Genomic DNA, 12,929 nt, shown 5'->3' with positions numbered 1-12,929 from the left:
CTTTCTCGCTCCCTTTCCACTCGTTCTCGTTCCCTCTCCACTCGTTCTCGCTCCCTCTCCCTTTCCTTCTCTCGCTCCTTCTCCCTGTCTTTTTCTCGCTCCCTCTCCTTTTCCTTTTCACGTTCTTTTTCCTTTTCTTTTTCTCTCTCTTTTTCTTTCTCTCTTTCCCTCTCTTTTTCCTTCTCTCTTTCTCTCTCTTTTTCCTTCTCTCTTTCCCTCTCCCTTTTCTTTGGAGATGGACGGCTGGCTGCTGCAGAGACATTTTTCTCTGCTACGTTTGATACAACAAGCGATGCTGGAGATTCAGCTCTAGTAACAGTGGCTGTTCGACTTGCTGAATCACGGCCATTTGCAACTACAGCTGAAACAGGTACACGGGACCCACGGTGTCGCTGGGGAGCTGGAGTTGGCACCACTGCATCTAAAGGTTGTTTAACATCCAACTGACTGGCAGAAGTGGAAGGAGACGGCTGTCTTACTTCTAGCCGTGGATCTTTTCGTACAAGACGGGATTCCTTAATATTACGTTGTGAGGAAGTGAGAGCTCCACTATCAGGTGCAGTGGAAAGAGGGACACCAGCAGTGGAAGCAGCAGCAGCTGCTGCTGCTGCTGCTGCTGCTGCTGTACCACCACGTGTTCGTGCTAGTCGTGGATCTCGTGACTGCCGTGGAAGTGTGGAAGTCTTGTTGCGCAGTAGCTGCAAAAAAGAATAAATCTGAAGAGTGGAAATATTATCTTACAGTAAATTTTAAGTATAAGTGCAGACTTGCTGATGAGTGACTAGAAGACAATAACTTAAACCAGAATATTGCATGATAACAAATAAAACGAAAGTTGTATTCGGCGGTCCAAAATGTGTTGCATGGTGATAAGGCAGGAAGTGTGTTCCACATTTTAGAAATAAAACAACAAATGGATACAGTTCACGACAAATGAGACAAGCAAAGATTATTAAAAAAAAATAAAATATTATAGCCTTACCAAGTGTTTGCATATCTTGCCAATGGTAGCCGTGTTCCTATATAGTGTTTAGTCTAGTCTTTTTCTAATAAACTTCTGAGAAGTTGTACACAATTATTAGTGTGTGTGTGTGTGTGTGTGTGTGTGTATTTCGTAGTGTTTATTATTTTTTTCCAAGCATTTGCATATTTAGTGAGTGTAAGTGGATAGAAGCGAACTTCGTAGTAGTAATAGTAGGGAGAAGTATAGCAGTGCTACTTAAATTATATTTAGTGACTGCTTGGAAGACAGATTATTCCTCACTGGATAGTTGAACAAGGTAAGTATGAATATAGACTGTGCCTCTTGTGTATACATCCAAGGTGAATTTATCAGTATCCAGAAACAGTTGCACTGTTCACAGACGGCAGGCTTCAGACTGCTACTCTAGGCTGTGGTTGCCTTGAGGCACTTGTGGCTAAGGCTGTGGAACTCATCACCTGCTAGCCTCTTTGATCACCTTCAGTACACCAGACATGGTCAGTTCACTCAGGTCTACAATTATCAATGGCCTGCTCGCACTGGGTGGAAACAAAAGTAGGTATGCAATGTCCATTAACATCTTAGAAATATACCTGTGGCCTTGCTAATTGATAGGCTTACACCCAAGCCAGTACAGGGCCTTTCATCTGTTGGGACTACGACTTATCCCTCTGAAATATCTAGACAAGAACAGAGGACTGGTTTTGCTTGTCATTAGCACTGGGTGTTGGAGCCCCTCCGGGAAAAGTAGGCAATTTGGCATGGAAGCCCTGAGCCCACGCAATAACTTGCCGAAATGTTTGGAGGGTCACATCCAAAATGCAGATGATGTTCTGTTGACAATCAATAGCAATTAAATGTTAGCTAGGGTTGAAGAAGCACAAGGAAGTAAACAGGCTGTGCCCTTTCAAAGAAAACCTCCTGATAATCACTTCAATCAATTTAGGGAAACTGCTAATACCTAAATCTGGAAGGCCAAATGCGGTTTGGGCTCCCACTCTTCCAAATGTGGGTCCAAGCAGCTACTGACAGCACAGGGTGCAACTGGCTACAATCATTGCCCCATGTCCGCATATGGGTTTGGAGGCCATTCTCGGCTCCTATACCAAGTGGTTAGAAACAACCTGTAAAGCTTTTAAGTGTATTGCAGGGTAGGTTGTGCTGAGAAATACTTGTTAAGAAAAAAGTGCGATATATAGCCCTGTTTCAGAGTTAATTATCAATTAAGTTAGCCAATCAAGCTGTTACACATGCAAATTCAAGTGGCCTGCCACAGACAGTGACATCAAATATGTTCAAGGTTTGGTTTCTTAAAATCAACAAGAGAGAAATATAAAAATTGGACATGGGACAGTAGTAAGGATCAAACCCAAGCCTAAGGCTGAGCAGCCTTGTGCCCTATCGTTATGAGAACAACTGACACTAAGGGTATCTGGCGGGTCACTTGAATTTGCGCAAAGAACACCCTGATTGACTAACTTCCATGATAATTAACTCTGCACAATATATCTAATTTTTTTCTTAACAATTATCTCTCTACACAACCTACCCTGTACCTCCCTTACAAGCTTTTCAGACTGTTTCTGACCACCCTATATGTGAGATGGCTGACTTGCTGAAGACAGACAGCCCAGCATACAAGATGAAAGCTGAGATAATGTTTAGCACAACTGATCACAGTTCCTGTGGTTTGGAGCAGGGTGGAGAGGATGAATTTGAAAGTAATATCATATCTGCATATCCCACAGAAAAATCTTAAGAACTTTCCATGTTACATTATGTTAGTGCACAGATCGAGGTCTATCCAGTGATTCAGTGGCCATTCTGGTACTGAGGATGGAGATGGAAATGATGTTCCATGCTTCTTGACAGAGCATAGGGGAATGATGCGGGAGACACGCACCATCGTACTAGGCAAGGTCCTAATGGAGGTGCTTTGTCGTTGCCTTCCTCCGACCGTAATGGGGATGGATGATGAAGATGACGACGATGATGATGACACAACACCCAGTCGTCTCAGGGCGGTTGAAAATCCATGACCCTGCTAGGAATCGAACTCGAGACCCCGTGCTCGGGAGGCGAGAACACTATGCAAGACCATGAGCTGCGGGCGGTACTGGGGATGACAAATTAAATTCCATTTTACAAAATCATTTAACTGAGGAAGACTGTACTATGGCTCCTCCTTTCACCTGATGCACGAATACCAAGAATGTCCTAGAAGGGTATGGGACAATTAACTAAAAACGCTCAACCAACGAAAGGCTACTGGTCCCAATGGGACACCTAAAATAGGTTCTTCATAAGAGTATTCAGAAGGACTTGCCCCTCTACTAGCAGTAAACTATGAGGGCGTGTTGGGAAGTAATGCTGCTGAATTTTTACATCAAAATGTGGAAATAAAACAAATATTGTTAACATTCTAAATCTCTATTCTTAATACCTGCATATTTGTAGCCCTCGGCCACTGCTAGAGGGCTCAGACTAGTAGCATGTAACATGGTGGTCCTTCGGCCCAACAATGCCAGACTACACAAGTGCTGTGACATATTCAACAATCCAATGCCTCTGGTTCACAGTCATCAATCATTATCCATACAGTTCCAACTTGGTCCCATTCAATTTTCATCTGCTTCCAAAACATGAATAACAATTTCGAGAACTTCATTTTGATAGTGATGAAGCATTGCAGGCAGAGGTGAGGTGGTTGTTCCATCAACAAAGCCAAAAATTCTACATGACAGCATCAACTCTCACTGGGAGAAATGAGTTTGTCACAAGGGTGACTATGTTAAGAAATAAATATGCATACATGAACAATATAGAAGTAGAGTGTTAACAACATTTGTTTTATTTAAAAAGCTTTATTATTTCCATATAAAAAATTCAGAGAGATAAATTTTCAGCACACCATTTTTTACATATCGCTGGAGGAATGAAGTGTTTAAAACATTTGGAAAAATGTACAGGTAATTTTTACTTCCAAGAAGAGTAAACTGTTGCACATAACTATAGGCCTACATCGCTAAAGTCAATTTTAGAATTTTGGCACATACTTTATACTTGCATATAATGGTATTTCTGGAGACTGAACATCTCCTCAATAAGAATCAACATGTGAAATGCTGCCTGCTCTTCATCGGCCACACACACACAAGGCTGTATATACTGATGCCCAGGTTGATGTCACATTTCACGTCAAATGGCAGGTGTTCAATATAGTTCCGCATATACATTATCAGACTGGCTTTGTAATTCAACTGTAAAGTTTCTAGCAAATAGAGCACAGTACATCATCCTTAACAGAGAGAAACCTTTTGGAAAACCAGTAGCTTCGTGCATATGCAATATTTTTAAGTGTTACAGGGCCATTGTTGTTCACAATAAATTTTATACGCGGGGTGTTCAAAAAGTCTCTCCGCAGTGCCGTATGATTGTTAGCCGCGCGTGCCATATGCAGCAGTGAATATACCGAAATGAAACTCACTGCAGTATCGTTGTGCGTTTACTGTTTTGTTGAAAAATTTGGGACCCACAATCTGATGTCTAGAAATTGCAATCCAAACTCTTATTTTCACAGAATGTAGTGATTCCTCATGAATACATAATGGATTTGCAGTACTCCACATAAGAGAATTTTGCGAGTTCATGTACCCGGATAAATGAAACCACGCCTCATCAGTGAAAAACGTTTCATTAAGAATATCCCTTCCATTTTGTTGAAGGAAATTTTTGAACCATTGACAATAATGCAGTTTCTTGCCATGATCAGTATTTTTCAGTTCTTGCACGACTGTCACTTTGTATAGGAAAAGTTCTAATTTTTTTCCTGTGCGGGCCATTCCGACACTAACATCGATTTCCTGGGTGAGTTTTCTTACTGATTTGTTCGGACTCATTGACATTTTATTGGAAATATCGAGTATTTTATCCTCAGACAAAACGCTAGGATGACCACTTCTCGGTGCATCTGTCATTGAACCCGTACTTCGAAATTTTTTAATCAAATCTCGCACATTATCGCAATGTGGGAGTGTTGTCTCCAGGAAAACTGAATTAAATGTTTGACGAACTGAAACTGTGTATTTACCGCCAGCTTTGAACACTTGTTCAACTAAAAACAGGCATTGTTCAAAGGCTAGCATTTTAACAATGACAAAAACGAAACAAACGAACAAAGGAACTAAACTTAAAAATTCGTGTCAACACGTAACGACACACACCAATGATAATACTGACGCAGGCTGAGATAAATGAGAGAGTGGAATATTGGGAGAATCCACTTAAAGGGAAGTAACCCAGGCAGGTGAACAATCAATGCGGCATGCGCGGCTAACAATCATACGGCACTGCGGAGAGACTTTTTGAACACCTGGTATATGATCTAGTGGGTTTTATTGCAAGTTCCAACACGCTGCTCGCAGATGATAATGTATATAGAGAAGTAGCTACAAAATTTTAGCACAATACAATAATAACTGCAGCGAATCAAAACTTGGATTGGCAGCTGACACTCCATATAAACAAACTTATCATATTGTGCATAAATAAGCAGAAAGACACTATTTCGATTACATAGCTGCCACACAGAAAACTAACTGTACGAAAGGCAGACGTCAGACTCATTGAGACTATCTGTAGGAAGCGTACTGTGTTTACTCGAATCTAAGCCGCACCTGAAAAATGAGACTTGAAATCAAGGGAAAAAAATGTACCTTGAAATTAGAGACTCAAAATTCAAGGGTAGAGAAAAGTTTTAGACCGTACCTCCAAATCGAAGCAAAGTTGGTCCATTGTAGCGTGAGACACAATTTAGGTCGAAAGGATGAAGATACAGCTACAGTAGTTTGGTTCCAGTCATAAGCTTAACAGTTAAGGTTTACCAAGTTGCCATTGCTATGTGTCAGGCACTCTGTCCGTGTTTACAAGGGTACCCTTCCCTTTTCAGGTGCTTCGTCTGGTTGGAATCGATTGCTTATTTTGCTTTGATCTGATAAGTGCCGTTCTCTTTGTTATAGGTGTTTACGTCACTCTAAGCTGAAAATGCATTATTGTACTGTGTCATGCACTGTTTGTCGCATTCTGATAATGCATGTTTACGACCTGTAGCCACTCACGGCAGGCTTGTTTTTGTGCACGCTACCGCGCTTACAATTAAAAAAAAAAAAGAGAGGAATGTTCTCAAAAGCTAAACAAAAGCAATAGACTGCTATTTGTTGTTACTTACACTGCTGCTTTCTTTGATAATGATCAACAAGAACCTAATGACAGACTGTGTATGATAGAAGATGTTCTGAACGAGAGTTTAGTGAACATTTGTCTCCGTTTGAAAATCTTTGCAGACACCTCTTTAGTATATTACATTCTGCACAGAAATTAGAAACATTTTATATTTAAAAATCTAGTCAGCTGCCGTGCTTCATTTCTGACTGTATCACTATTCAGCATAAGAACAATACGAATATAAACATGACACGATATGTATATTCTTCCACGTTTGCTGTTGTCTCACTCTAGTTTCGTAGTTTATTAGGCAGACAGGATTGAAATGAGATAGCAGCAAACACGAAAGAATACACGGCATAATGTTTACATTCTTCTACCTTTTCTTTTAATTTATTTGCTAACGCAGAGTATTTATCTTCATGCCTGCAAAGCATCCCTGTGTAGCGCTACATATATTCGGCGGCAGAAGTTATTTGTGGTGGCACCTACCAACATTTTTCAGAACTTCCGCTTACTTTGCACTCGATTCTAAGCCGCAGGCGGTTTTTTGGATTACAAAAACCGGAAAAATATGCGACATAGATTCGAGTAAATACAGTACCACACCCATGAAGGAGGTAACTTTCAAAATCCTTGTTTGACCACAACATAAGTGTTGTGCCTCAGTGTAGGATGTATAGATAACAGAGGAGATTGGAAAGATCAACACTATTTATGATGTGTTTGTTTTTATTAAGGATGAAAGTGTCGAAGATCCCCATGTAACAACACCTGTGACAGATGCCTCAAGAGAGAAGTGTTGCACATCATTATTTGTTTTACTGTTAATTGTATGTTCCTAAATTCCTAGAATGTATGTTTCTACAAGAATCGATCATGCATTTTTTCCTCCTAAATGCATCTTGTGATAAAGCCCATGCAGGATGAAATCAGACAGATCAGAGCTCATAATGAAACTTACCAATAATTGTTCTTTCCATGCATCGTTTGCAACAGACAGAAAAAGGGAAAGCAAAGTATCCTCCGTCAACTACTGCAAGATGGCTTGTCGAGTATGAACATGGATGCAGACAGATAAGGAAAAATTTATCTTGCTCACTTAGTGCATCAACGTCAGTTGCTCATCTGCCCTCGGTAAGTACAATTTTGGGTATAGAGTATAGCCCCATGTTTACGTTCCCGTAATTAACGTTTTCCCGCCGTTTACAACATTTTTTATTGTTCCATCAAATTTCCTATTTCCACAATGTTAATTTGCACTCAATTTTGCGCAACATATTTATAATTTTCCCGCGATTTACACATTACGAAAAAATGTTTGTGGAGAAAAAAATGATGCTGGCATGATATTGGCCATCCAGTAGTGTTTACAAATATTACGTGTTAAGTTTCTTGACACCAGGGCACTCTACTCAGGTGATTTGAACTGGTAAATGTGTAAAAGTTGGAACAATTCATGCTGTATCTCCCACCGTTGCCAAACTCTACTTAGTGTGGTTGGTGGCTGATAAGAGTAACTAGGTTTGTTCAAATAAAGATATCATGACCAATCACAACCATTTCCAGACTGTGTCTATTCCACAAACACAGTTTTGAGATTTTTGTTATCATTGTGGCACCTTTGTCGAACCATATTTAACGTGTTTCGGCATTTGGCCACTTGTAGCGCTAGTTGACACTGTCATTCACTTTGCATTGCTCAACTGTTTTTAGTTTAAATATGGTGCCTGTTATGTATTTTCTTCATGGTGAGCAAAACGTGTTTTGAGAATTTATTCTCATTGTGAAGCACAGTATTTACATTTTTTTTTATGTTACACAAAGAACCAACGTGAATGATAGTTTGCGTTTGTGTGATTTTCCACGTAATTGTGGAGGCGCAGTACTTGATAACCTCAAAAAGATGACTACAGTGCAAGAATGCAGAATAACACATATTCAAACACCACACAAAACACTTATGTACATATTTGCACTTGACAATGAGAAAAAATTCTCAAAACGCGTCATGCTAAGCATAAAAAAATACGTAATTGTGCACTATTTCATTATTTAAATAACAAATGACAGCTGCAGGCTTTCAAAAACATTGATTATGACATATGAAATTGAGTCAAACATTCCTACTTCTCACACAGTTATCAGTTCCACTTACATCAGCAGTTTTTATTACATAATAAACCTTTATTAGATAAAAACAAGTACCTGACAAGTATTTTTATGCCTTTTATGTACATATACATAAAGTGCGAAAATGAAAGGGGGCACCCCATACGTAACTTTTACAGGTTAAAAGGTTATTTCCCAAATTTTTCTGAAGTCCCTTGAAATGTGTAAAAGTGGGATTTCACTGTAGCTGTATTGTGCAAAGGAAGGCATTTGGTCAGTAGGTGTAGGCAGAGTACTTCATAGTTAGGAATGTGAAATTATACATAATGTCATCAAATTTATGAATGAAGAGACAAATGATGTGTCCAGCATTTCACCTTCCGCAGCAAAATAACTGATGATGGTCGAAGTAGAGAGGATATAAAATGTAGGCTGGCAATGGCAAGGAAAGCGTTTCTGAAGAAGAGAAATTTGTTAACATCCAGTATAGATTTAAGTGTCAGGAAGTCATTTCTGAAAGTATTCGTATGGAGTGTAGCCATGTATGGAAGTGAAACATGGACGATAAATAGTTTGGACAAGAAGAGAATAGAAGCTTTCGAAATGTGGTGCTACAGAAGAATGCTGAAGATTAGATGGGTAGATCACATAACTAATGAGGAAGTATTGAATAGGATTGGGGAGAAGAGAAGTTTGTGGCACAACTTGACCAGAAGAAGGGATCGGTTGGTAGGACCTGTTCTGAGGCATCAAGGGATCACCAATTTAGTATTGGAGGGCAGCGTGGAGGGTAAAAATTGTAGAGGGAGACCAAGAGATGAATACACTAAGCAGATTCAGAAGGATGTAGGTTGCAGTAGGTACTGGGAGATGAAAAAGCTTGCACAGGATAGAGTAGCATGGAGAGCTGCATCAAACCAGTCTCAGAACTGAAGACCACAACAACAACATCATAGTCACTTACAGAAACCTATCACTACTGCTGTCCCCTCTCTTGTCCAGCTGTCATGACAACTGTGTCTAATCTCACTGCATGCATCCTGCTTCTACTTTTGTATTTTCATATCACGTCATGACTTTTTTAAACAAAAGAACCTTTCTTTCACTATCTATCCCTCTTTCCCAAAAATAGAAGTATTTGAATACTAAAAATAAAACCATTATTTGGCTTGGTTTAAGTCCATTTCTCACTATCTACACTTTGCCTATTATTAATGATCTTTTTGTTTACACAGAGACCCTTTTACTAGAGGACAGAGAATAATCTACACTATGACAAAAATAATATTGCGTTACCTTGCCAGATGGTAGTTTCTCATTTACTGTGCTGCTCACAACAGGTGCAGCCACTGCCACCTGTCTGCCATCAGTAACTCCAGTCTGCGACCTTAAGGCATCTTTTCCAACTGGTGCCACAACTGGCTGCAAAAGCAATTAATTATTCTGTTAGAATTTAGGATTTATTTCTTTATATAGTGAATTCTCGAACATTACTATGTACTCCAGAGCATAAAAAATGTTACCTAAAATTAGCAGGAACAATACCCTGAAGAAAAAAAAATCTTTCCTGATAAAATATTTAAATTGTATGTGATTATTCTCATTATCACATCTTACTATTTATAATCAACCTGCTTTTACTTACAAAGTGTCTGTTAAAATCAAATGTGTTCCAAGTGGTGATAAAAATGTAGTTCCCAGCAATGAATGTCAATTTGACAGACTTTCTTTTTGTACCTATCAGGTAGAATTTTTATGCACAAATTTAAACCCTGGAATTTAGTTTTATAGACTCTAACAGTCTATTTATGTGTAGTATTTAAAAGAACCACACAAAATCATGTGCTTTTGTTTGAGCCTAAATTAAAAATTTTGAATGACTTTTGCCTCAAATTTCAGCTTAAACATAGGGGACCCAGAGACCCCACCTCATGGTCTACATTACAGAAAAGTCACCTCATGAGTTAAGGGTTAACAGAAAAATTTACATGAAGTGGAGATTCGGACAAAACCGGATAGCGCGGGTCAGACCAGGTACCTCACAAATTTTGTGACGGGTGCTTCCATCTAGCGGTTGAACACTGAACACTGGAACTGCTAGCAGCAATCATTTCATGCAGGTGGAGAGAACAGCAGCAACAGAGACACATGTTTTCTTATTTCTAAGAATTTTTAAAAGTTTTAAGCTGTAAATTTTTCAATTTTGTTCTGTTTATTTAAAGAGGTTGAAGCAGTATAACATTGTCTAAAGATAGACTTAAGTGCATATCTTGATTAAGTTTATTTCACTGCATATTTTGACATTCTTTTCATACACCTACAGCAAAACATAACCTAGTGACGCCATTTTCATGTCAACAAGTCGCTCTTGAGTCAAACCGGGTACCTAAATGTGGGGTCAAACAGGGTAACCGGTTTTACCGACTATGTGGTACCCAGTTTTGCCCCACACCTCAGAAGTAATGTAACATTATTGTTTTGATTGCGAAATAATAGTCAAAACATGCTGAATGAAAAGGAAAAAAAAAGCACATAGCTGAGGGATTGTTATTATTACTGGTCATGATAATATAAATATAAAAAACATAAGAATAAAAATATAGGCCCGTCATTCTCTTTCATAAATACAGAACAGGAACGTAAGGACTATTTGGTTAAATAGGCCTAACCAAATAGGCCTTACGTAGGCTATCTAAATAATTTAAGTACATACGTAACTGAAGTAATACGTAACTAAAGTGTTACGTAATTGAAGTGCATTCATTTGATTGTTTAAATTAGGTTATTATTGCTTTCAAGCTTTTTAACATTATTTCTTGAACAAATAAGCGTAATGTTTCAACAAGCTATCTTCTGTAGGCCTACAGGTTCTCGAAACTTGTTCAAATTCATAAAGTAACATTGAAAAACTGCTGGACTGGGATAGTTTGACCAACCTAATCTAAACAATATCCTTTTATTCATCAACTGGTTTTTAAAAAATTTGTTTTGTTTGTCAGTCAGCAATGCCCAGGAATTATCAGAGGAAGACGCAGAGACAGAGCTGGAGCTTGGAATCCATGACTACAGCAATTGAGGAGGTTTTAACCCATGGAAAGGGTTACAAGAAAGCTGCTAGAACATTTGGTGTTCCACAGTCAACACTAGAGGGTAGGGTCAAGAAAGCTCGTCTTCAACATCTGTCTTCGGAGGAAGCCTCAGCAAAAGCACTGGGCAAGTACAAAACTATTTTTTTTCCCAAGAACAAGAAAGAGAGCTGGTTAACCACATACTTTTTCTTGAAGAAAGATTGTTTGGAGTCAACCTACATGATCTTCGTAGACTTTCATTTGGGCTTGTGGAAAAAAAAAAAATCAGATACCCAACACATAACAAGCTGAGAAAAATGGCTGGAAAAGAGTGGATGTATAGTTTCCTGAAAAGACATCCACAACTTTCTTTGAGGAATCCATCCAGAAAAAACTTCTTTGGCTAGAGAACAGTGATTCAATCTGGTGATGGTTAGGTTAGGTTAGGTTACGTTTGTCAACTCTTTCTTTGATCTATTGGATTCAATTCTTACTCGGCATAAAATGAAACCAACAGAGATATACAATGTTGAGGAGACGGGTATTTTGACAGTGCCCAACAAACCGTCGAAAGTTTTAGCCCTTAAGGGTAAAAAACAAGTTGGCTCAATCTCTTCAGCTGAAAAAAATGGCTCTGAGCACTGTGGGACTTAACATCTATGGTCATCAGTCCCCTAGAACTTAGAACTACTTAAACATAACTAACCTAAGGACATCCACACAACACCCAGTCATCACGAGGCAGAGAAAATCCCTGACCCCGCCGGGAATCGAACCCGGGAACCCGGGCGCGGTCTCTTCAGCTGAGCATGGTGTTTTAGTCACAGCTGAGATATGTATGAGTGTGTCTGGAAACTTCAAGCCACCGAGGATTGTATTCCCCAGAAAAAGGGAAAACCCTATTCTGATGGATGAGGCACCACCTGGAGCATTCGCAGCTTACCATGAGAGGGGCTGGATAAACAAAGATTTGTTTTTGATATGATTTCAGCAGTTTGTAGGTTTTGCAAATCCTTCAAAAGAAAAACCTGTCCTCCAAATATTGGAAGGTCACAGCTCTCATGTTAAGAGTAGTGATTTAATTAAATTAGCAAGGCAACATAATGTAATTATTTTGTGCTTTCTCCCCCACACAACCCACTATCTTAACCCCTTGATGAAGTCAGACAGTGGACGATTTCAAACCCTGGTACACTGGTAACTATTTACCAAATAGGAAAATCATTCAAAGGTCCTTTTACACGTGCAGCTGTAATGCACACCACTCAAAAAGGCTTTGGAAAGACTGGTATTCAGCCCTTTAACAGACACGTTTCTCAGATCACCTGTTTGCGCCGGCAGATACCACTGATCGGCCTGCACCTCTTCAAGATGTGCCTCACCACTTTTGCAAACCTCTGTAGAAGCTGGCGAAACTGAGGTAGAAATGCCGAAAACACCTCAATCCCTAGAAGCAGAAGAGATTCCAGAAGAAGAATCCACTGAACAACTCATGGTAGTGGGGGCTGATGGCGACTAACTAGAAATTTCTTCAGCAAAACCCA

At 39.3% G+C, this 12,929-nt stretch overlaps 1 protein-coding gene across 1 annotated transcript in view; it reads right to left on the bottom strand.

Annotated features, from left to right (window-relative positions):
* Nucleotides 1–12,929, bottom strand: part of LOC124709005 (pre-mRNA cleavage complex 2 protein Pcf11-like) — a 48,588-nt gene that overhangs the window by 267 nt on the left and 35,392 nt on the right. Inside the window, exons 5-6 of the mRNA XM_047240638.1 lie at nucleotides 9,614–9,739; nucleotides 124–698 (exon numbers count right to left, since the gene is read on the bottom strand). Coding sequence (XP_047096594.1) covers nucleotides 124–698; nucleotides 9,614–9,739 — 701 coding nt within the window. The remainder of the gene's footprint in view (nucleotides 1–123; nucleotides 699–9,613; nucleotides 9,740–12,929) is intronic.

Source organism: Schistocerca piceifrons, chromosome 7 (assembly GCF_021461385.2).
Source record: "Schistocerca piceifrons isolate TAMUIC-IGC-003096 chromosome 7, iqSchPice1.1, whole genome shotgun sequence".
In the NCBI taxonomy this organism is placed as follows: domain Eukaryota; kingdom Metazoa; phylum Arthropoda; class Insecta; order Orthoptera; family Acrididae; genus Schistocerca; species Schistocerca piceifrons.
Note: the sequence above shows the minus strand (reverse complement) of the source record. Positions and strands in the feature narration are given on the sequence as shown.